The 26,272-nt window shown below is 37.7% G+C and overlaps 1 protein-coding gene across 3 annotated transcripts in view; it reads left to right on the top strand.

Moving 5' to 3' along the window:
• Nucleotides 1-26,272, top strand: part of ZNF704 (zinc finger protein 704) — an 82,393-nt gene that overhangs the window by 42,035 nt on the left and 14,086 nt on the right. For all 3 annotated transcript variants that reach the window (XM_026081382.1, XM_026081384.1, XM_026081383.1), the window contains exon 3: nt 25,695-25,798. In XM_026081382.1, coding sequence (XP_025937167.1) covers nt 25,695-25,798 — 104 coding nt within the window. The remainder of the gene's footprint in view (nt 1-25,694; nt 25,799-26,272) is intronic.

Raw genomic sequence — 26,272 nt, 5'->3', positions numbered from 1 at the left:
GAAGTCCTTTAATCTGAAAGTATGGCTTTTTCCTTCCCTGGTTTTGTGCCAGCCAGATCATATCACAACTGGAATTGTTCTTCACCACTTCTACAACAGTTTTCCTTCTGTCATCTCTTAGATTCCTTTATCCTACCGGGTTTTCTTAATGCTCCTCAGACATTTCTGTGTAAGACTTTGTAAATACCTCCAGTTGTGCTCTTCTCTGAGGCCAACAGCAGTACATAGTTTTAGCGGATCACTTGGATGGACAGTCTTTGTTGTGGTGTGCTGTTTTATTTTGGCTTAAAAATTAGAACACTGAATTCCTGAATGCATCTTATTCTCTCATTTCCTGAATATGCAATCACTGCCAAATTTACTATTTTTGTGTCTTGTTTATATTTGTTTTCTTCTCATGTTGTATTTTTTCTGTTAGTCTAAAGAGATGCGATCTTTTTCTTCAGAACCCTGTTTTAATTTTCATGTCATTCTTTTGTGTATGTTTCTGTGTGCGGAGCTTTTCATGCATTACTAAGAATCCACTGTATGCTTTTTCCTTCAAACAGAAAGGCATCTAATTCTCTACTAAGGATTTTAGATAGCAAAATTCAACAAGCAGTTTGAATCCTAGAAAATCCAGTAATTGAGAACTATGACTAGCAAGCCTGTAAACCTCCTAGAGCCATATTCTCTCATTCTTACACCGAACAGAAACTTTGTGGCTTGATTTTGGCTGGACTACAAGGCAAGAGATGAAGTATTACACATTAAAACTACATTACTTAGCTTTCGGTAGGTATGTTAATTTATCTTATATTTTATAAAGGCTTTTAAAATCCCTTCATGTCCTGTACGTTTGGCTTCAGAGTAACTACAGCACCTGGCTTTGGCTGGTGGACAGAAAAAAAAATATAATCCTTACCATTGGTTTTTTTTTTTTTTTTACTTCCGTGTCTCTAATACATAGAAATTATGGAAAGGATTTTGTGTCTGTGTGTTTTATGAGGAATACATGATAAAGTTTGCAACTTTTCATAGAATATATTTCTTCTGTGAATGTGTTCCTATTTCATTCCGTGTGCTCTGGATTTATATAGCATGCCCTTATTCAGAAGGAAGGAAGAAACCTGACCTTCTATGGATAAATTTCAAGATCAGTAGGTGATATGAGACTGAGAGGTGCTTCCAGTTTTGTTTTGTTGAGTCGTGTGCTAGCTGCATATGGCAACTGAGCTGTGCTTTTTTACTCCTATCTGTAATTTTATAAACTTCTACAGTAAAGTAATAACATTAATTTATTGAAGAATATGAATTAGACCTAATTGAACTTGTTAATATTTTTATATACTTTATAAACTTACTGAGGCTAAGTTTGTTACAGACCTGAGCTAATGTACCCATAAGAATAAACAAATGCAGCTGTCCTTTCTGTTCAGGGATAATTAGCAAAGCACCTTGGATTTATGCACATTAGTATCAAAATTATTCACTGAGCATTTTATTCACATATATTATTTCTGTCTATGGGCTTTTTATTAACTGTTTAGTTATCCATTATTAATAGGTTCTGACTGTTCACCTGTTGTGCACATTGTTGTATCTGTGCCTTGAATGTCTGATGACTAACTGAAAACGTAGTGTTAGAGAAATGAGAGATTAACAACATGGCTATATAAACATTTTCTTTTTCAAATACATTTGCCCTAATGTTTGTGAGACTTGATTTTGAGAGTATTTTTGCAAACAAAAGGTGATGAAGGTGAATGATGAATATCAAATAAAAGAGGTCAGCAGTCCTTTGAAAAGTATTTGTGGTTTTTTCTTTTTTTGCTATTTGTTGAACTGAACTGATAACTATGCAGTTTCATTCTTCTTCAGATAGAAAAATATATTCTTTTGTGTCTATGCTGGAGCTGTGACAGACCTAATGGGACAAAACCCCATGAATATAATGGCAAGTCCTTCTGCTTCTGTTACCTAGGAATATATATAATGATCGTGTTTGGGAAAAGCAATGTGAAAAAGCAGCAGAAATCCTGTGTGGGGGGGGGGGGACAGAGAGTGAGTGAGCGAACGAGTGTGAGTGTGCATGTGCTTGAGCGGGGGTGCGTGTGTGTGTGTGTGTGTGTGAGTGGCTTTGCAAGCATGATGTCATTCTAATTTGCACTGCTAGGGGATGAGCTCATCGGGGAGGGGTCTTGCAGATTTACAGCTGTGCCAATTCATCTCTGTTTTGATTAACATTCTCCAAGCTCCCTCCTTGAACTAAACAACAGACACTGTGTTATGAATTATTTAAAGACCTATGAGAGATCCGGCTAAATAAAATCAAGCATCAGTGAAAAACAAAAAGGAGTGAACTCTGTATTTTGCTTTCACTACGTTGTTAGAAAATGGCATGACTACCGTTTCCAAGAGGATAAGCAGATCATTGCGTGTCGGTTCCATTTTTTTTTTCTTCTTCCATTCCCATTCCCTAAATTTTTTGTGCTGCTGGTTTTCAACAGCAACCTGACTTGCTTTTTTGTGGAACATGGATGATGCTGATCTAGTATATGTACTTCTTGCTTAGGTACAGTTTAACATTAGCAAGACTGTATTATAACATTAGCAAAACTGTATTATTCCACTCTGGAACTTCTCATTTGTGATAGGAGTTTAAATATAAAGCTTGAACTATTAGCAAAAACAAGTATATTCTTAAATTTCTAGAAGTCAAGTATAGATTCACTAGAGTTTTTTTTCTTTTTTTTTAATAACCCATGAAAAAGTATTACCTGAGAACTAGTTAGTTTTGTCATTCATTTTTTTCAGGAAAATGAATAAGTTGAATATAAGTTGATTAGGATTTTCAACATCCATGTTTAAAAAAAAAAAAAATCAGAACTAAAAATTCTGCCTCCATTGTGAAGGAAGTTGGGCACCTGCAATGGCTGAAGATCCAGTCTGATTTTCTCACAGTGTTCAAGCCATTTTGCAAGTGGGTCAGAGCAGCTGTTTAAAATTAATCATATACCCTAACCAGGAACTATTGCTGCTATACTCTACCTCATGCTTGGCTGCAGTTTAGAGGTGAGTTGGTGGATTTGTGTATGTACATCCAGTAAAATTCTCCTCCAAAATTCATAACAGACTTTTCCAAAGATTAAAATACTAGATTGAGATTTGCTGTGCAATTGGTGAGACCAGAATTTTGTCTAGTATTTGTAAAATATTTTGGGACCTTTCTAAAAAGCAGAATGCAGTATAAATGTTTGGCCCTATTTTGATTTCTCACAGACTCATATATATCCCTCAGTATAACACTCTCTGAGATGAGGATAGGGCTAACTTCAGTATTTCAAAAGCCTTAATTATTGCTCATTATCAGGAAACTTTATCTGCTTTCTTTTGATGAGTGTCATTAACTGTAGTACAGTAAGCAATACAAATGAAGGGAAATAAGAGGTTAAATAGCAGTAGAGTTTGAGTTATGCCTTGTTACTGTGATGTAATTCACCCCCGTTTCAAATTTTGTTTATAAGGCTGTGAGGAGAGTCTGGCTGAATACCCCGAAAGCAAACAACTGAGCATTTCATCTGGGACTTGGAAATACTAATAAAGAGGGTGCTGCTGGGTGAAGTAACTCAATACAAAGGCCAAACTGTTTTTATTGGTATGTTCGCCAAAAGAGTTGCCCAATTAGAAAATCATAATTTCTTTCAACAGCAGCCAATCAGAATATATTAATGCTACACTATTTCTCCTGTTCCCAAGGTGGAAAAGAATATCCTCTGCATAGAGTAGTACAGGAATCCCCATGGAAGACAAAATAAAAACTGAATCAGTATTTTTGTCTTAAAATAGCAGTGTAAAAAAAATTGCTACATAGAAGGACTTAGTTTAACTCTTATAGTCTCAATATCTCTGACAGATGAAGAAACAGGGTTTTTTTATCTTCATGAAGATACACTGAAAGCATGGCTAGCATGTGGAGTCTTCAGTGACCATAAAATGCTTCAACAGGGAAGTCTGTCTCTTCCCTGTCCTTTTCCCACTCCCTGTCCATTGGTAAAATCCATTGGCAAACAGACTTGCAGCAAGACAGCCTGCTTCCTTATAATCGAGGTTGATCGATAACAGACAAATTGTATACCATGCTAGCTTGTGTACTTTCAAAATAATAATCTTTTAATTTAATGCTGTGAATGGGAGCAGTGTCAAAATATGCTTCTTCAGAGGTGAATTCAAAATGCCTTCAGTGTTACCAAACCAGTATATCCCACTGAACAAAGCCATAATGTTGAGTAAATACTCAATAATGTTGAGTAGTTTCCAGTATTTTAGAGCACTTAACGTACAGCTGTGCTCAAGGATGAACTTAATCTTCAAGAAAACAACCGGCTTCCAGTCAAAAACAAAAACAAGCCTACTACCCAAACTTAAGTGTTGAGACAAACTCGCACCTTGGTTTCACTGAGGTAAGTCTTAATTAATTGTTTTGGAAAGTCCTCTTGAGAAATGTCACTTACGCTGCTGGTTCCTGGGTGTCATGCCAGGAATCCAGATGGAGCGGGATCAGTCCTGGGGTTTGCTGTTGAATTGATAGCTGGTGCTGGGCAAACTCCTTCACTCTTTTGCCACTCTCTTCTCATATGTAAAGTCAAGACTATTATACTTTTCCTGTACCTTGGGGGGTTTACTGGAAAGAGCTAAATATTAGAGCATAGTAGTATATATTTTAATTTTAAGAATGTTGTTATGGACTATGATTAAGCTTGTCAATCAACAGCAAGGGCTTTAGTTGTTGATAAATGTAGGAGAATGATTCTTATTCCGGAAAACTTAACATGCATGGGGTTTTCCTTCAGATAGAGATACTAGAGTGCAAGTATCTAATGTAAGCTCTCGTCTTTAGCAGTAGAGATTCCTCAATACAGTCAGCAAATCCTAGAGGTCACTTCAACTTACCCCACCAAGTGGGAGATTCAGCTGCTTAGACATAAGCATCTAGTGCTGTTTGAAATGCTGTCAGGTATCCGAGATGTCTGTGCAGAGCTGCAGATACAGTGCAGAACTATATGAGACCTTGATCTTGGAGCAGCAGCTAAAGGCCAAGTGGGGTACGCTTGGGCATCTCAAAGGTACTGGATACCTAAGCTTGGACAAGCCCAATCTGAACCCTGCCCGTAACGGCTGGTCAGCTGAGTAACTCTACGGTCTGCTAATTATTTTGACGAGGTTTGTGTTGAGAGAAATGGGAATTCGGGCACTTAGTCCCTGTGTAGACATAGAAGTGTCTTAATTGGGAGCTGAATCACACCCTATGTCAGCCAGCTTTACATTTATTTCTAAACAGTCTTTTAACTGAAGCTCAGTGTAGTGTATCTAAATTTCATTGTTTCAAAAATCCTCAAAAAGAACAAATAATTACTTTCTGTATTGTAATAATGCATTTTATTGCTTATCGCAATGGTTTGTAAAACTTACCATATGCTTTAAACAGAATTTATTTTAACATACAGAAAGACTTCTCTCATATGCTTCTTGACACAAACTCTTTTACCCATACAAATCCTTCAAGAAGGAGCAGCATTGTGTGTTGCACTGACAAGCACACAGTTCCAGGCGCTGAGGTTCAAATGTTAGATTTTTGAGCATGGGGACTTGAAGGGAGATTTAATACTGCTTTCATGCTAGCACTGATAAGGATAGAAAATTGGTTTCAGAGCTGTGACCAAAAAGCATCCCTCAATTATGATAGTTGAGGAAGCATATGGAAACTACAAATCAAGTATGATTGGAAGTGGCTTGCGGGAAAGTGAGAATCAGTGCTCTCAACTATATACTTTTTGTTCCCGGGAAACTGAATTAATCTAGCTGGAGGCAATATTTTATTACATTTAAAAACTAAAGAAATATGGGCATGGGTGTCCTAGATTTGTTACTAAAACATTCTGAATATTTTTATTTTCTATTGTGTGCTTTATTTTTTCAAATATTGCATGCTATAGGTACGGTGGGAGAAGACAGGGCTGAGGGAGGGTAGGAGGAGAAAAACAACCATTTTTGTTTTGCGTATTTACATACTCAATAGGATGTTGTTTTTAAATCATGGACTAGGCTTTGATTTCCTGCGATGTAGCTGCGATTTTTTATGCATCTGTGTTTTTAAGAACTATTCCTGTGAGATGGAGGATACAGGTTTGAACTCCCTCAGCTGGAGTCAGGCCGAGATGGTCCAGTTCCTGGGCTTGTGTCTAATCCTAGGCTGTTACACGAAAGGTGGGCAGCAACACCATCTTCTTCTCTTCTCCCCAGCAATTTTGGCAAAAGGGGCTAGGACTGAGTGTGTGAGGTGTGGTTAGGTATATGTTGTTTTAAGAATTCTGTCCTGTTCTCAGGTTTGTTTGCATGTTCACTGGATATTTCAGGAGATTTGTATGAAGGAAAGCCTAGTCTGTGAATTCCAGATCAGTTTAAGTGCAGACTGAGTACAATGCAGAGATATTAGGACTTGGTCACCTACTGCTAACAGTCTAGTTACCATAGCATGGAAAGAGTAGAATATTTTACTCTGCATGAATATCCTATCTATAAGTATCCATGCTAGTTCATTTGGAGCTGACTTGGTTATTTCTATACTCTGTTGTGTTGTACTGTGCAGATGTATTTCAGCTTGTGTTCCTGTTTAGTTATTGAGTATTTCAGGAGCTCTCATTTAGAAAACTATTATTTAGAAGTGATCTGTCATGTACATTTTTATGTGGCCATTTCCAGTGTACAGTTTCCAGAGCTGAGTTTTAAATTAATGGAAACATTTTTTGGAAATGTAAGACAATTTATCTATTTAGTTATTGCTTTATCCTGCATTTCGTTTTCTAAGAAAAAAATTAAAGCAAGTTATCACACTCCCTTTTATAGGGGCAAAAGTAATAAAGCATATGCATTTTAATTCTATGCCTAAATACCAAACAGGGATTTTTCTGGGCGGATTGAGGTTCTGTTCTAGAAAAAAAGAACTACGAGTTTTGGTAAGATTTTTTTATATGAGCTGAGTTTTACAGTATTGGACCCTTAATATTTATGGCAAATATAATAAAAAGTAAAATAATTGAAAAAAATATATGTTTTTTTCATTATCCCAGCATACGATTTTTATAATCCCAGGACTTCTCAAAACATTTCATGCAGTGCAAAGGGAGTACCTCTGCTTTTTGGTTCTCTCCACCTGGCTTGGAATAGCCAGTCATGCACAAGACCATTAATTTAAGCACATTTTATTTAAAAACTTCAGAGGAAAAAAGATCACTTGGATAAAGGAGCAAACTATTTGCAGAAACTTCTTGTTGAGTCCTTTGTGTTCCCTGCTGGGAATTTCTCCTGTGGAAAATTAATGGAAATAAAATCAGGGAGCTACTCACCAGGGCTGTCAGCTGATTTCTGAATAGAGCAGGTATTTATTTTCCTTCCACTAAAAACTATATTCTTGTCACAGCGATAAGTGAATTTTAAAAAGTGTTATATAATCAATTGTTACTGCATGTTAACAAGATGTGGTTCAACTTGTTAAATTTATCTTGTCAAATTATATCTTAATTAAGGGATGGAAAAGATAGAATATAATTTCATAAAATAAATCTGAAGTGTCAATATAGAAAAAACAGTTCCCCTTTTTTCATGTCTACTTTTTATTTGGTAACACAGAGTTGTGGGATACTGAAACAAAATTCTCCCAACAGTATAACATGGGAAAATGCATTCTGTAAGTAAGATGAAATCCTCCAGTCTACACATACAGCTTTCCTATGTAACGTTCTGAAACACAGCTTGAAGATGATGCATGATTTCCATCTGCTAAAGAAATAGTGCAGATCACAGTTTTCATAGGGCTGGGTTTGTCAGTTACTTAAAAAACATAATTAAGATAACATATATGTCATTTGATTAATTTATGCAACTTCACAAATTAAGTGGAAAGTGAATACTCACTTTATAGCTTGATTTTAAGAGTTCAGTTAAAATTCTGGGTGCAAAAAAAGCTTCTCAAAATGCTCATTTGTAAAAACTTCTGGTCATAGAAGTTGAAGTGAGGCTAAGGTTAAACTCAGGTCCTTCAGCTGGAAAAATAAACATTGGCCACAAATCTTGTCCACATAGTTTTGGAAACAAAGCCTATTCAGTTTACCGAAAGAAAGGCTGTATGCCCCAGATAACTGGTTATATCTGAAAAACGTGACTGTGAACACAGATGCAACAACATAATTTTATTTTGCTTTTGATTTTTCTGAAATATTTTAAACATGGTATTTTCAAGAGACAGTGGTCTTCCATCATCTGGTGGTTCGAATGTGCTCATCTGAGCCTGAATACTGAAATAACACCCATCTGCTGAAATTGATAACATATTGGGATATTTAAATAGGCCACATACACATTACAGAATAGCATAATGTTACAATTGTCCTTTCTCATATCAATACATAAACATTTAAATGTGTTTTAAAGATGTTGCTTGGGTGAGGTATGGTGGAGGAAGTGTGAATTAAAGGAGTTGGCCAAATTTTTTTTCATATTTTTCATATATTTTATTGTGCATTTGTACTTAGCACTGTCCATTTGAAATCTGTGTTTTAAAATATTCTTCTTTGGCTAAGGAATATGTGTTATTTAGGTGTGTGTTTATCTAAATATATTTAAATCCGGGACAAACTTTCTAGGTAATGGAATTGTTGGTAACTACGACAGAAGCACAGAAGCCAGGCAATTTCAAACCAATGGCAACTTTATATGGCCAAGTGACGAGGTGATTAGGCTTCTAAAGGACAAGTGGAAGGAAAAGGCAGAAGCTTTCTCTTTCTTCTTCTGAACTAGGACCTGTGTTGTGAAGCTGAAATATAATGATGCTTGGTCATCAGATGTTAGCATGGATGAAGAGTCAGGCAAAGGAAAACTGTCAAGAATGCACCCTTTGTTTCCACCACCCGTTTAGATTTTTTATTGAGTTTCTTCTTTGGAAAGGTAGGATTTAGCCTCTTCCTGGTTTTGTAGTTCCACAGGTGTAGCAATTGGTGGTGTAATGCCAGGACTGTGCGTGCTTCTCGAGAGTGTTCTTAAATCAGGTAAGGCAGTTAAGTGCCATGCAAGCGGGATACTTGGAGTTATTTAAAGAATAAAGAAAGCCGTTTAAGTACAAAGCTAGGATATATAATGAGATTAGTGTTTGAACTGGACTTGCTTGGCTTTCCTAAGGCAAGCAGTCAAAGCCAGCAGACAAATCACAGATGGATATGTTGCATAACAGCCTTGCTGATCCCCAAATTGATGTATTATTTGTGACAGAGTATCCCTTCAGTGTTGCATTTAGTATAGAGTACAGTTAGTAGAATAGATGTATGAAAATAATCCCAATTTGAATCTGCCCTTGATTTATTTTCAGTGCTTGAAAACATGACCCTTGTTACAAAGCAAGAAAAAATCAGTCCTAAAGCATGTGTTACTGTTTCAATAATATTTTTGCTTGTGAAATGTTTTTGGTGAAGTCTGTGACATTATATATGTTTGTTTCAAACTGATTTGTCATGCTTTGCATTGTTGCTATGTATAACGATATGTAATACCTTTTGTTAGCAAATTCTGTTTGTGGATCATATACAGACACAAATATGTGTGACTATGAAATTTTCTGGCAATATAAACTCATGATTTTCTTTTTAGGATAGTCCTTTAAAAGTAAAGGACAAATATGCATCTGATGCGTGGTTCTTTATCTTATTTTATATGACATTAATGTATTAAAAATTCAGTTATGAAGTTTTACAGGGGAGATTGGAAGACGGGATATAGAACAAAAATAAGAGTGAATGTAGAATGATGCTGTTCTAAATTGATTTTCTGTGCTTGCTCTCTCACGTGAGCGCACACTCTCTCTCTCTCTATGCCAAATTTAATTTTGTTGATTTTTCAAAACAATGGTAAAAGTGACACTCATTGCAGTTAATGCAGGCTCTGCAGCAGCCTGTATTTCTTCACTGTTAGCACAGCCTTCCCTGAAGCCCAGAAGGGCCACTTTCATTTTCAAACTTACTGCTATGGATGTTGCTTCAGACTGCTTTAGTTGGCCAAGTTATGAGTCTCGACCAGTGGGACTGGGGAGGGGGGGCTTTTGATGGTAAGGGAAGGGAGATGGGGTGGGAAGGGCATTCAGCAAAACTTTCCTACCTCCATCTTTCCATTAGTGTAAGGTTGTATAAGGACCTTACAGTGGAGGTGAAATAAGACAAGGACCACGCTAAGCTAGTTGGGGTAATCAGTGACCAGGTAATCGGTAACTTGCTGAACTGTGCTTAGGACGGGAAGAGCATCAAGGTTGTGCGTGTATAAAGGGAAGAGATTGCCAGAGAAGGGAAATTAGGAGATAGAAAATGTGATTCATACACTTGGAAAAGCAAAAAGGTGACTGTAGAAAACAAGCCGTAGAGGTAGGCAGTGCTGTCAGTCTCACTGGGAACTCACAGCTGCCCTGGAGTTAAGTCAAGTCTGTATTAAGGTGTGCAAAGGAGAAAGAATAACTTCAGTAGCCTTAATTTTTCTGAAAAATAATGCATCAGAAATTAAAGAAATTCTAAAGCCAGTTTGTTCCATAAACAATAATGTTGAATTGTGGAAATGCACAAATGTTCTCCAAAGAGAGTTAACTGCAGTGTTCTGGGTTACACGAAATGTAGATAATGTATCTACAGGATGGCACTGTAATCTGCCTCTGGCATTAGTCATTTCTGTATCTTATTAAAAACTGCTGTCAGGTGAATGTTGCTTTCAAATAGTTACTCATGGAAAAGTAACTCATTCTCCATTAAGTGACCTCTCTTGTCCGAAACAGCTAAAATCCTAACTGGGAGTTCCCAGGGCAACAGTACGGAGGAGGTTGTGTTTGTCCAATATTGCAGAGAGCAATAGATCAAAGTGAATGTTAAGCAGGCACCGAACCTTGACTGCCAACTGCTTTCAGAATGAAGCTACTAATTTTAATCTATTTTATTAAAGGATTTATTCATTTATTAATTTATCTGTTAACAGCTTTATTTATATTAACCTTTGAATTTTCATAAAATTGCAGTAGGATTTTCCCCCTCCTCCAGTATTCTCTGATGGTTGTAAGAAAAAGCAGGCCTACTGAAGGAAGGCCAGCATGAATTAAAAAGGAGAGAAAAGGAGAATTGGAGCAAGGCATCAACAAGACAGAGAGATTAAGATGAGAGAGGAAGAGTTGAGGAGGAAAGAATGTCTGAATTTATGGAGATTATGGACCATCTGCCTAGTGATATGCGAAGCAGTATGTTTCACATTTGCAGTTGCCTTCAGATATCCAGGCCTACAGCCCTAATGGGTATGATTTTAAGACTATACTAACGACAGTGCTCCTCAGAGGCTTCCCCACATTCAGGAAAATGAGGCACCATTCAATGTGTTGTGTATGAAAAGAATTATTTAAATAATGTTAGGGAAAATTTAAATGTCAAAGCCTCTGTGACTGTAAATACTCTGAACTTTATCACAGGGCATTGCAAATGTGCAGTCACTTGCACATTTGTTTTGTGAATACAGAGAAACTAGACTGTTAGGCCAGTACTGATAGTATGAACATAGAGAAAAGATGAAATATATTGTACATGTATGTCTAATGCTGGGGAAGAATCCGCTTCTTTATATGGAAATAGGAAGAGAACTGAATTCCATAATGGAAAATGACACCATCTTGTCATTGAAGACTGTGTCATATTTTCTATATAAAAGTAAATAGAAATAAGCTTATAATATCAACCATAATTTGGACATTTCATAATTATTTAGTATGATCTTGGGAAAACTGACAATCTGCATCTGTATTTTTATACAGAATACTGCTTCCATAGGACAGCCATGAAGATGGTACTTTCATCACAGTTAGATTTTTGTTGTGATTTCTTTAGGTGAGCATTATTGTTGTTCGTATACCTGTCAGTGTCAGGAGTAGCTTTACTGAAGCGTAAGATTGGATAACATGAGCACAATAACAGACCCACAATAAAGGACTAGCTATTTTATGTCATGGTTATTATTACTTATAATATTTTTACAGCAGCATTTTACTAGACAAATAATAAGCATGCTCTGCTATGTATTTTAAAAATCTACCAAAAAAATTTCACATAACTGAGTCTGTACAACAGTGTTAGGACTTGACCAATAAACAGTCAGTAGCACAAATACAGATTTTATCAAAGAGAGTGTTTCCATCTAACAGAACAAATTGGAGCACAAGCTGGACCACTAGACAGAGTCTGGATAGTATATTTTCAGTATCCCTTTTGATACCAGTCGGCCACAGTCCAGTTAGTTTCTCATAACGAAAAAAAGGATAAATTTAGGACAAGAATGCTAAAGAAGAAAGTAGAAATAAACCAGATGTGGTCTTCTGCTATTGGATACTGCATCCGTGACTCCATTGTTTTAAATGCAAAGCATTCAAGTAGTAATACTTAAACAAACAGACCCACAGAGCAAACACAATATAGCACAATGAATGTTTCTTGTTAAAAGCATATTGGAAAATCATTTTGATCAGGATATTCCTGATACCTCCTTTCAATTTTAATCCATCTAAATTGATCATTTTGTGTGTTTATAGTGGTTTATCACAAAACACAACTTTTGCATCTTTTCCATCCATTTTTATTTTTCATAAAAATTCTGTATTTATCTCATTCAAATACAATTATCTATTTCAGTTATGTTTTCCTATGATGATGTTACAGATCATATGTAAACTACTTGGAAATAAATGGTAAAGCAGTAATTTGCATACTGGGATTGCCTAATTCCCACCTCCTCATCCTTCCAGAAAGGACCGTGAGTGGAAATCTGTGCTCCCAGCTTTTTGGGGGTCCTGTGCCACTTGAAAGGGGTTTAATATATCACCAACTGCAGATTCTTAAAAATAGTCTTGCCCTGTTCTCAAACTGTGTGTTATCTACCCACTTGCTTCACTGTGCAACCTGTGTTTGATAATTTGATTTTGCTATGTTGCAGTAGCCTCAATTAGTGTCAAATTCCAATTTAAGGTCCAGTTTGTTTTGGCAGGATTATTACATGTATTTTAAATATATAATCTACACATTAAAAGTTTGTTGGGTTTTTTTTTCATGTCCTCTCTCCATAAAAGGGCAATACTTTCCCTCTGCCAAAGAGGGGATCAAGAGAGAAAAAACCTGAGCTCAGAAATTTCATGGAGCATGAATGACTTCCGAGTGGGTTAAAACAGAAACTGTTGTGTATCCATAGTTGTCATGAATCACCACCAGCATGCTGCCTTTTTTTTTTTTTTTTAAGTCTAGAACTATATATAAATTAATAAATCTATATTAATTGGTGGGGGTTTTTTCCAAAATAGAATGCATATTTAGTTTAAGGTAGACTGGGAGATCTGATATAAATAGAATAATGTTGCATAGTAGAAGTGAATTATGGCAACTTTCTTGACAATCTTTAATGTAGCATAATACAAAGTAGTGGTGCCCTTAGCAGAGTAGCCACTGAGTATACAACTTACCTTTGAGCAGAAAAAAGACCTCTGAATCACCCGGAACCAGTGCTTCATTATGCATTCCTTATTTTATCACCAGCAGCATAATACTGTTTTCCCTACTCTGGCCAATCTTTCCAGTTTGTCATTTCAGCAAGCGTGATCACTTGTAATTGCAGCATCACCAGATTTGTGTGAAACATGGTGCTTGCTTTCACAAATTTCCATGGCATGTTTTGAAAGCACAGCTCCAGGTCCGGTGTTGTGATTTTAAATTTATATAATTTAGAAAATGAAAATCTCAGAGTGAGATGGAGGACATTTTAGCAAATAATCCTAACCATAAATGAAACAAAACAATGACCTCATCTGCCACCCCCTGCTCATTGCGAGCCTTCAACAGTTTGGAAATTGTACCCTACGAGAACAACATCCTAGTTGAGAAATACTGGGAAATGATTTTAATTGCTTCTGGACAAAAGAGGGCCCTTCCACGGAAGAGGATTGTTGTTAAATGATCATCAGTGGGGTTGCTAAAGAATGGCATCTTCCATACAGTAGTTAGCATTGTCTAATGAAGAAATCTGTAGAATGAAGGAGATGAACACGCTGATGTCAGTGAATACTGGCAGCCATCTAGAATAGATAGTCTAGATGGTGTAGAGTTTGTCAAAGAAGACAACTTCTATAGCCCAGTAATCAGGCTCTTAACATAGGTAAGGAAAACCTAGGTTATAGCTAAGCTTTAATGAGTCAAAAGTGAGTCAACTCCAACAGAGTTGGAGAGACAGGCGTGAACCAAGATGAGCAAGAATTGAAGCCTGCGTCCCCCATCTCCTTGAACTGCATGTCAGATTCTGGTTGTTCCGTAGCATCTGTTTTCGTATCCACAATTTTAAAAATATCTTCAGTCGATCCCAGTGCAGCAAAGGAAGAATGTTTAAATCGTGGGATGAGAAGACTGGTCTCTTCTCAGCTCTAGTGAGAAGATGGCCATCTGTGAGTTTGTATTTGGCTCTCCTGGAAGGAGGAAATTTGTTAAGGAGATCTGTGAAAGGGTCAAACAACTGTTCTAAAGACAAAAAATCAAGATTAGTGTTTAGCTTAAAAAATATATATTTAAGAGAGGGTTCAGAGAAGAGATTATTATGTGCCATATTTGTTTCTTGAGAGACCAAAGACCAGGTGCCCTTATTGAGATACTTTGTGCTGGTCAGACCTCAGGATCTTCTGGTGTCAGTACTTCTGCAGTTCAGCATGTCAAGTCTGAATTTGCAGGTGCATTTTAACAAAATTACAGAAACTTCTCATCTGTAAATGTGAGATTAAAAAAAAAATGCCTGAAAAATCCTGAAGATCTAATGGTAAAGTACATGTGATCTTAAATGGGTTTACACAGTGGAAAGAGATTATACAGTGGGGATTAGCTACAATATGGTTTTAATTACTACAGAATGTATTTTTAATGTGTGTTATTTTGGTATCTGTTTCAGCCTGCAGTCTAAGACACTCTTTCCTGAAGCCCTATTCTTCTTTAGCTTTTCAGCACATTGCTAAGCAGTCAGAAAATGAGCTTGTCTGTCTCCTGAATGCTTACGGTGTAGACTCAGTGAAGTCAATTTCCTGCTGCTGGAATAGCCTCTGGGGATTTGGTTATATATTCGCATGTAATTTTGAGCAACTGTGGTTTGCTTTAAATTATATCAAACATTGGCCGAGTCTCTGGCTGGTTGAGACACTGTAATTCAGAAGCTCTTTTAACCTTTCCACCTCAGCAGTGGGGTGTATCTTGAACTGTGGCTTGATAAACATGGAAGGAACTTGGTGTAAAGGAATGCTGAAGTTATTGTGGCCATTTACCTCAAAAAAGAAATTAATAGGAGGGGCTGTCATAGCAAATAAAACAGTGATAAGCAAAAGTTGCCCTGAGAGCTTCTACTCTCCCTGTCTGGTAATGTGAAAATGCTGGAACAATCAGAAAAGTAACTAAATCAAGCCTGATAAAAGGTAATATTTTTCTCCTGAGTACGTAATTACATTGCCGTTCTCCTTGCCATAGAATACAAGAGAAGCCCTGAATGTGCAGAGGAGGAAGGTATTGGGGAAAAGAAGATCAGGCAGGGCAATAGCTGGTAGAAGACTGGGGGGGTCTGGAGTGTTTTGTTTGTTTGTTTTTGCTTTACAGTACTGTGACCTACTGGCTCATGTACGTCACAGAAACTATGGCTTAATGTTTGGAAATTACACTCTTTGGGATGTTACATTTCACCCTGGCAGGAAGCAGATGAACTGAGGTGTTTCTGCCTCTAGTCTTCAGATCTCGTTCGACAGTACTGGCAGCTCTGGACAGCCTTGTCCAGAATCTGTTGCTTTTTTCTTTTTGGTTCTGTTTGTTTCTAGCTTGAAAAAAATGAGGAATCAGGTAGCTCAAAATGGTTAAACATATAAATATTAACAGCAAACAAAACTAACTCCACAGGTTATTTTTGAAACTGATGGATTTCAGCAAAGTGGTCTCCATCTTGTTTGTATTAGTAGTTGTGTAGCATCAGGACAGCAACCCTGTGACTGTTTGGTTTTGGGGAAAGGAAAAGAAGAGAAATATACTGTAGCCTTGAAAGCTTTTTAAACTATAATAATATAATAAATATATATGTTTATATATAAAATAACTAAATTTAATAAAATAATAAATGCATATTTTACTAGAAATATATATATTTTCATACATTGAGAAAAAAGCAGTTGAATGTTATTTTTAAATTGAATTACAGCAGCTTTTTATGGATAAATTGTACTAAACAAGTAACTGACACCTCTGTTCCCTGTAGATGTATTAGAACTGTATGTTGGCATTGATGTTCTAAAACATATTTGGGGAATGTTAAATTAATTCAAAGTGGGAATCATATGGTATGCAATAGATAAGGGGGAAGAAGAAGGAGGAGCAAAATGTTTCTGGCATTGTGTTTTGCATTTTGCTTTGGGAAAGACAAAATTCCCCCATCATTTGCCATAAGGATATCTTTGGCTAACCATTGATGAAAGAATTATTCTGGAAGATTAAGGAAGATCTACTGAAAACACCATTTTGCAAAAGGCTCTGTGAGAGCATTGTGAAAAAGGGATACCAGATATAATAGTATTTGCATGGCTCTGAATGCAGGGCCAGGTGAGGGTAGTAAACAATACTGCACTTCAGCAGGAAACTTGATGGTGGTAACTCAAGCTCCCTTGAGAAGCCTCGTGTCTTATCCTCTCTTTATGGTATCAGTTGCTATGAGCTGTTCCCTTAACACATCTCAACACTCTTTACACAGTTCTTGTTATGTGTCATGTGCTGGGACCTTCTTTTTTAGTTTCCACCTCTTTCCGTGGTCACCATAAAAGTTTGCATTGTGTTGAACAGTACCTCTTGGGCACTGTAGCAAGTGGTCCAGCCACTTTTCCCAAAGAACAAATCAGTGCTAAGTGTAAAACTTTCTTTCTGTAAACAGTACCTCATAGAAGTGATCCCACTTATGAAAGTAAATATGCCTATGAACAAGCTAGAACAGTAACATAAAGCAGATGCAGAGAAGGAATGAACATGAATGGATTGGATAATATTTGGAATAATTTATCTGTTGCTTCAGTTCAGTTTTGAGCCTTGGTTTGTGGAGACTGACTTATTTATTGCATCAGCAAGTGACCTTTAAGGTAGTTGAGATGGAACAGAAAATCTTCCCAGAAAATCTTCAAGTGCTGCCAGTGACCATAAGGGATAGTGGGTCTCTGCAGGATTCTGTAATTCCTTTCTGAATTAAATTTTTGCTTTGCACATATAATGTATCAAATGATTACCATTTGATTGCTCTGTTTTGAAGTGGACTATTTTTATGTCATACTCCTACTTCAGCTTCTGTTGTTGCCCTGAGAGCTCTTCACCAGATAAGTTTTGCTGATAAATCAGGGCTGTTTGGAAAGTAAAAACTATTCATTGGATCAGCTTTCCCAATATACAGACTAAATTGTTTGTGTAAACTACAGCTTATCTCCCTGTGTTGAATCTGGCTTGTTTAACTATTCCCATTTATGAAGAGCATTTAAAAACTTTAGACCTTATCACTGGCCAGTAATTGCAGCAGTGTTTTACTATCCATCCTCTCTCACCCACCCCCAAACACATTGATCTCTAATGTACTGTGTTCTGTAAACCAGGGAATGAGACCTAGAGTTCAGTCCTCTTGCCATTTTAATGGATTTGAAATTCAAATTAACTTTAAGGAAGCCAGAGTAGGTTCTTAAGAAACAGTGAGAAGCAGACTTTTATTAAAAAGGTATTTTCCATATCTTTGTCAGGCTTTTCCTTAAGTAGACTTTTCTGGTGAATCTTAGACTTCAGAGCAATTACTACTGCAGCAGCACTGTAGTGGGGGCAGAGGTAGCAGAGCACGTCTTCGGGATCTGTTTGCATCAGATGCAACAGAAATCACAGTAACCTGGGATCCTGTCAGTGGTAAACTGTTGCCCTTCTGGTTCAGGCTATGCCAGGGCTTCCCAAAGAGGTTTAGCGTTGTTAATAGTCTAAAAGTCAGTTAACTGTAGCACTTACTGACTTGTATCCCGTCAGAGAGGAGAAAGTCATTGTGGAAGGAATCCAGATGCTCCCGAGGATGGGCTGGCGTTGGGACACTGCCTGGCTCTTGTGGGCTTGAGGAAGGGTGGGAAAAGGAGAGACACCCTGTGTGGGAAAGCTCTGCAGAAGTTAAGAAGCTGTGGTAACCGTGTCTGTGGGTAGTCAGCCACCCTACAAAATTGAATACTCATCCTTTCTTGGTTATATAAATCTATTAAATGGTTGTAAAAAAAAGTAATAGATTATTTTCTGTAAAATGCTAGTGCTTTAAATGATAAAAGCTAGAAAAAATAGGACTCTGTTTTTACAGAGTCGTCTTTCTTGTGGGGCAGAGGGAAGGTGATTGCATTGTCTGGTGTGAGGAGAAATAGCAGACTATGAGAAACACTCCTGTGTTAGAGTGCTTTCTCCTGGATGCTTCTGTTAAACTTCTTCTCTATTCTAGGATGCTGAGAACCACTTTGTCAATAATGTCTCTCGTATCATATGACTACTTTTCAGCGGCTTTTCATTTTCTTTAAACCACTACAGTACAGATAAAATAATCAGTTGTGCAGTTATTCACTTTCTATAAACTCTTCTTGATCTCTAACAGCCAGACTTCGAAAGATCCTTTGAATAATTGTAGCACAAAATCTGTCAGCTGAGCCAAAGGGAGATGGAGAGATTTGAGATGGGCTTTGATGCTTTTTATTCTTTTCATGATAAGTTCAGGTATATGGGTTTTAGAAGAAAAGTTCGTATATCTGTACAATGAAGATTTTGATCATGATAAATTTCTAGTAGCTGTGGGTATCCTGAGAAATTGCTTGTATATAACCAGAACAACAGAGTGATATTCAGAAGGGGCCCTTACTCTATATGTGAACTAGTCCTCAAGTATCAGAAGGTTAGTGTGGAAAAGGCTAGTGTTATGTCTGCCCACGATGAGCAAAGACAGACCTTCAAATTAATGCACCCTGTTATTGTGTTTGTGCTTCGGATAACAACCACCAGTTTGCTTTTTAGTCATGTAAATAGTAATGCTCCTTTATCTCTTAAAATGTATCATTGTAGCACTGTACTGATTTAATCTGATCTTTGAAAAATATTTCCTGTTGCTTTTTGCTCACTGGGAGAAGTTCCAGCTTTTACCAAAGAGTGCTCAGGATCTCTCTGACTGTTTACATGGATCAGTCTTTGTATAATTTTTGCTTTTGTCTTTGGCTAGCAGGTTAATTTTTAACAACCAAACGTAACAGCAATGAGCAAGATTAGTTCAATTGTTTGTCTGTACTCTGTCAGTGCTTTAAACTGTTATATGGTAACCAAATATTATTTTAAATGTAAACTATTTTATGGATTAATACTATTTTTGCAGCACAACTTTGTAGATCTTTGCTCAAGATAGAAAAGTGGTTTCAGTTACTTTAGATATCTACAGCCAATCTAGAAAACAACCACGGTCTTTTCTTACTGATTCCTTGTTAGGATGTTGACTTTGCCATTAATGATCAACTGAAGAAAGCTAAAATCTTTTTATTTTATCTGTAAAATGTAATGCAGCTTTAGGATTTTCCCGTCTTTCAGAAATACTCATTTCATTACTAGTACACCAATTGCCATGATTCATTGTATTACAGATCATATTTTTGGTATACAAAAGCTTGTAACAACACGTTTATCACTGATGGGTACGCTCAGTTTGACTGCATCAGTGTGATGTGCTTATAATTAGGTGATCAAAGTAAGACTTCAGAGGCCTCTTTATGAGCATTTAGAAGTACAAATAAGGAGGGAGAGAGCAATTTCAATATGCAGTTATTTGGTCCTGGCTGTAGCAAATTAATCATGCTTATTTATGTCATGCTTCCTTAACAAAAGATCAAGGTGTTTTGTGAACCACTATCACAGGCTGTTTTTTAGGTTGAACAACAGGAGCCAGCTAACATAACACTGCAGCCGTGTCCTGTCTGCTGCAGGATGCTGCTGCCCCTCTTCCCCCTTTCGCCTTCCCCCAGGTGGTAGCACTGACACTAAACTCAACACCAAGCCCAGGCGAATAAAGGCATCCTGGGCTGTACTTAGTCTGGGTTGGGGCAGTGCAGGAGCAGACACAGCTGAGCATAGGAGGACTTGTTGCATGCACTGAACCTGTATCTCATTGATTTGAGCATCACTGGACTAGAGGTGAGGGTTGGAGGTCAGGGAATTAACTGAAAGGTGTGGAGTTGTGGGCAGGGAAAACAAATTTCTGGCTGTTTGGATTTTTCCTGTGCTTAAAAAGGAGAACTTAATATGTCATTTTACATAATGTCAGTTGTATCAAAAACACCTGCTTTCATTACCAGTTTCTCTGCTAGAAGAAGTATCTTCCAAGACCCTTAAAATATGCTCGAGTAAAGCACCAGGCCTAGGACCCAGTTTTTCCAAGAAGAAAATTTGCAAGCTTTTCGATCTTAACCAAACAAGTAACAAAAGTTGCTTAAAGAAATCAAGGCCAAAGAATTTAAAACAAGAATCAATTTTTTAATGGACTAAAATAAACTCTAAAATAACAGCTAGATTTTTTCAGAGAGAATTAAAAAAAAAAAAAGACTTCCAAGCTTAGCTGTGTGACAGATTAAAAAAAAGAAGTATGAATATGTCCAAAGTGGAACAAACTTGTAGTAAGGAGTGAGAAAGTGGATCGAAGAGGGCTCTTGTAACTCTTCACAAATGGGAGCTTAAGAAAACTCCAGCTAACCAGAAAGTTGCTAATAGAGATGAATTGCATCAAAAACTTGCATCAAAAATGCATCAAAAATGCATCAAAAATGACTAATTCAGTTCCAGAAGGAAACAAGGGTCATAATGGAGTCAGCTATTGGCTGATGAAATGTGACAGCTGGAAATTAGGTATTTTATCATTTTTCTACCTAGCTAACAACAGCCCTCAAGGGCTTTCTGAGAGGATAGCTGAGGCTGTCCCTGATCAAATAATACAAAAGCAAAAGGGTGTACCTCCCTGAGTTGATTTAGATCCATTCAAGATCAAAACCCAAATGAAGGCCTCTAAGGGCTTACAGAAAGTGTACAGCCAGTGCTGAACAGTCCTGGTGGTGCTGCAGAACTGACTGCCAGGAAAGTCTTGTTCCGGCCTGGTTCAAGCTGGCAGTGAGAGACTATCTGCAGAGACTTGTGTCACTGCCGTGTAGAGGCATCTGTGAAGACCTCTTGCATGAGTCAGCAGTTGAGCAGTTTGGGGCAACTATTGTAGCCTTGGCCTTGTCTTTTACCTTCTTTTGCTCTTCTTTTGGATCTTAAATCCAATCTTTCCTCTCCTCAGAGAGCTCTGACTGAGAAAGAGAGGGATGCTAATAGTTTCTTAACATTATTAAATGATTTTCAAAAAAGTAGTAAATTCATCACTAGAACTAGGGAAATGAACAAAAATGAGAGAATCAACTGGATTTAATTTGAGTTTGACTGTTAAAAAGAGGACTATCTTAAATACCAAGTTGGCCAAAGGATGGACTATTGTAGGGATCAACTGAAAACAGTCTTTCCGCTGAGGAACAGGAAAATATAAAGCCAGAGGACATAGGATAGTGGTAAAAGATCTGTCCCTGTGGTCCTCTAACTTCAGCTGCTTAGATCTAAGCTAGTTCATTAAAATTCATCTACTGAGTTGTATTTGGACTTATGAAGTGCTTTGGGGATTCTGGACATTGATGCAAATACAAAAATTCAGAAATAAAGGATCCAAAACCGTTTGGCCTCACATGCAGCCTGGACTGACACAGGTATATCCATCCAGAAGTTGGGAGACTGTGTTTGAAAACTGGGATTTGGGATTAGAGCAAGAAATCTTAATAGCTGGTGTAGCAGATGATTTTATAATTGGTTTAGATTTCATTGTACCTAATAACAATATAATCAATGTCAGGGATCACAACTTCAGTCTGTAAAAATTCAGCTTAACAATAATGCAATAAGTGGTTTGTAACCAGTTGGTCTGTAATTCAAGTTTTTCTCCCTTCTGAGTACTAATACCATTGAACAGCTGCATGCAGTTTCAACTTTCCAGTAGAGAAAGCTGGAAAAGACTGGAGCACTCTTAAGGCATTGATTCGCATGTGGTGCTGACTGAATGCAGATGGCATATGTGGTTCCTGTCTTCAGTTTTATGCTTTGCCTCTCTGTTGAAGGCTGCTGTTCCTACAGCGGTGCTGCCTGAATGATATATGAAATATGCGTGTTTACTCTTATGAGCCTAGGTGTAAAAATGTGTTTGGGAGCAGATTTACATAAGCCAGGACTTGTAGCTGTTAAAATTCTTGTGGCTAGGAATAAAAAATGGATTATTCCTTTTTTTCTGAGTGCATCTGAGAAGTAGTAAGTAGTAAAAGGTGACCGTGATTCAAAATGAACAGAGGAAAAAAATCTGAGGTTTTATTTATTTGGGCTTTCCATGTAGAAGAAATGTTTGATAGATTGGATGAGGAAAAAAAACATTCTGGCAATTTCAGGAGGGTGACTTGCTATGTTCAGAAACTGAAAGGGTTCTTATGACTATTCCTGCCCTTTGCCTACTTGTGTTTCAGAAAAGTTTCATCTTAGACACAGGTGCCAATGCTGACAATTTTAGGGCATTATTGACAAAAGAACAGGGAGAAGGGTGTTTTTTTAGAGCAGCAGTCTGAGTCATTGTAGAGGAGAATAAAATAATGGATCAGTACAAGGAAGCTAGAAGAAGTTAAATTTATAGAATATTGTTATCATTGTTTGTATGGAGGAACTTTGTGTTTGGGATTAGCACTGGGTCTTTAGACTCTGGAATCTTAACGTCAACTTGGCAAATACTTGCAACAGCTGCTGTATCAGGATTTTGCAATTCTCCTGGACAGGAGCATGTTAATCCTGTTGCCACATACAGAACAGCCTTGTTGGGAGACTGATTGTACATGCTAGAGAATGTGAGTGATTGGATTTTCAAGCATATCGGGAACCTGTGGTAGTTTCTTCCTCATCACRTCCTAATATTACTGTTTCATCCGCAACAGGATAAATGAGTAGGGACCGTCAGTGTAGAGCTGCATGGGTGAACTTCAGAACAGCTAAATGTCCTCTCAGAGAGGACTTCCATACTGGATTATTAGGTAATTGGAAAATCATCTGGCAGGACTGGTCTCCAGAAAATGTAGTAGCTTCACGTCATCCCTGAGGAAAAGTCTTCTGGGCCCAGAGGAACTCGACAATTCAAGTGAAATATTACTCTGCAGATGAGAGGAACTAATGGGTAATGGCTTCAGGTATTAGCTGATTATAGCAGATATCCAAGACCTTTTCAAGTATTTGATCATGAGCATATGGCTGCTGCAAAAACCTTAGCTGAGCAAAAGGAGAATTTCTATGGATATAATCAGAATGTAGCAGGCACTATCATCAGTGTATCAGTTGCATGCACTGATGTGTTGTAAAAGACAGTCCTGAGAACTAAGCCTTTGTGCAGCATGGGAAAGTGTTGGTAGGCATCTGTGCAAGTCCTGGCATCAGCCAGGAAGTAGATATGCACTGTTTCATCAGACAGTTTGAGGTTTGCTCAGTAAAACATCAAAAGCTTTGACTGTAGCGGAGTTTCAAGTAAATGAGTCTTTCACCCAGTTTGGGAGAACTACACACAGGTCAGCAGATAAACTTTGCATCTGAAATGTTTCAGATAGCTTGTGAATTTTATGCACCATCCCAGCAAACTCCAGTTTGAAACAACTGGGAACAACAAATGAGACCTTGGAAAGGGCACTGCAACCAGCATATCCTATTCCTCTTGGTGACTTACAGAACAGAAGTTTATGAAGAACATCAGGTAGCTCTTCTCATTCTGGGATAATAAAGATTCCCTCCTAGTCACTTAAATAGAGTTCCTGACAAGGAACAAATGAAATTCTAGAAACCCCGCAAGGCACAATAAAAAAAAAGTGCCCTTTTGTAAGAACAAATGTAACTTGGTCTCTAATAAATGAGAAGATAGTCTTTTATACTCAGATGAGCAAATGTTTAAAGGAAGCTCTCTGTCTTGTTTCCACATTCCTAAAAGGACGGAAGGGAAATGTATGATAAACCTAGTGGTTTTAGTTGTTTTTTTGATACATTCACTCATCAGAAGTTGTACATTGGTACTGTTAATCTGTCAGGAAGAGAGTTACCATCACTTTTTTTCCAAAATGTTATATAGAAAAGCACTTTTACAGCCAAAGAAAATTCTTCATTGTCAAAAAAAGCCACTCTGAGCAGTGGATCACTGAAGCCTAATTTCCTGAGACATTCCTTGTCTCCAGATATTCTCCTCCCTCTCTTGGAAAAAACTCTCCTGTCCCTTATTATCCCTTCCACCTTTTCATCAGGGAAAAGAGACTGTGTGCTGTGGCACTACAGAGGCTTTTACGGAGTGGCCGGTGTATGTGGATGTTCTTGGCTGGTTGTTACCAGATGTGCAGAGTTCTTTCTGTCTTCACTTCAGTGCAATGCGCTAAAATGATCCCTGGCCTCTGCCTGTCTCCTGGTTTTCCCAGAACCTGTTGATCTTAACTGTGGGAGTCAAAGCAGTGACTTTAGGGCTGATTCACAAGGAGGGTAAGCTAACATAATCCTTCACTCTCTTCCTTCTGCCCCCACCCTGCATACGCTTTTCTGCCAGCTTACGCACTCGATACTGAACCTTCAATGAGCTGATTCGGCCCCATTAAACCAGCAGAAAATTCTTTTTTTTGCTGCAGTAGTTTTCTACTTAATAAGCTGAATTGGCCCATAGGGTGTGTGATGAATGCCAGAGTTGGCCCAAGGATAGCAATGGGAGCACTTGGCTGGGGGTGGGTGAAGGTCAGGTCAGAGACCACCCTTTTCAGTAGCAATTCGTTGTTGGCTCAGTTTGTTTCATGAAATCTTGCCCCTTGATTGTGGCTGGTTGTGTGGTCAAAATAGATGTTTAAAATTAATGGACAGTGAAGATGAAGTGAACATGGTTTGTGTGTATGTGGATTTTAAATAATTGGTTTATAATCTGATTGGGAAAAATGCATTAGTCTTTCAGAGAGAGTACAAGAAGGTTAATAACATTAAGCAGAAGCAACAAAGAAAAAATGTGATCCCTAAGTTCTAGTTCCTGGTTCTTCCTCCCTACAGAGAATAGTGTATGTTATTACTGTTACTAGTAATCTTACCTAGTTTTACATCTCCATGTCTTCATCCAAAAAGAAACCCTTAAACACTCACTTAGCTTTAAGCATATGAATAGCTGAAATTCTGAGATAAGGAACTGAGTCAAACTAATAGAGGGTCACAGTAATCCTGACAACTTTATGTGAAGACCTATTCTCTTTTCCAGTGTTTTTCCCATTTACACTGAGCTGATTTGCTTGAAGTAGTCACGCGGTATGCTCAGATTGGCTGAAGACCAAATCTTTCAGAACTCTGGTAGCGTACTTTGGTTACTGTCCTCTGCTATCTTAGGGTTTAGTCTGTTATGAAAAACACTAAAAAAAATTAAAAATTTGCTGATGTGTTTCCTGCCTCCCGTTCGCTGTGTTTCAGAAAATCTTCAGAAGAACTGGACATGGATAAAGTAACAGCAGCCATGGTACTAACCAGTTTATCTACCAGCCCTTTGGTTCGCAGCCCTCCTATCCGACCGAATGGTAAGCCTTCAGAGTAACTCTTGGACAGGGACTTCAAGAAGGAGTATGATTGTGTTGTACTGGAAAACTGAAAACTTAGGAATGGAGTACATATGATATAGAGGAAGAATCTGAAATCCTTTTCTGTACGACTGGTAGAAATTCAGATGGAAAAGAAAAGAATAGTTGTCTGATAATACCAGTGTGTAGTGATCTGTTGGCCTAGATGACTAGGAAGGAGCAGTGGCAGTGTGGTGCAAGTTTGAGTGGTGTCTTCTGGCAGTGACTCTTGCATGCTATGATAATACTGAGATTTTCTCTGCCCTAGTAGAGGTCTTTGTTGCAGTATTGGCAGAAATGAGAACAAACCTCTTCAGTGACTATAGAGCTGCTCCAGTTTATGAAACAGTAGGTGCTCCTCCTTGGGCTAGAAATACAGGAAGGGGGAATTAGCACTGTAGGGGATCCTCTGATCTCACTGAAATGCTAGTTTTC

The sequence above is a fragment of the Apteryx rowi genome, unplaced genomic scaffold, assembly GCF_003343035.1.
Source record: "Apteryx rowi isolate R43461 unplaced genomic scaffold, aptRow1 scaffold_548, whole genome shotgun sequence".
In the NCBI taxonomy this organism is placed as follows: Eukaryota; Metazoa; Chordata; class Aves; order Apterygiformes; family Apterygidae; genus Apteryx; species Apteryx rowi.
This window is presented reverse-complemented; position numbering and strand designations above follow the sequence as displayed.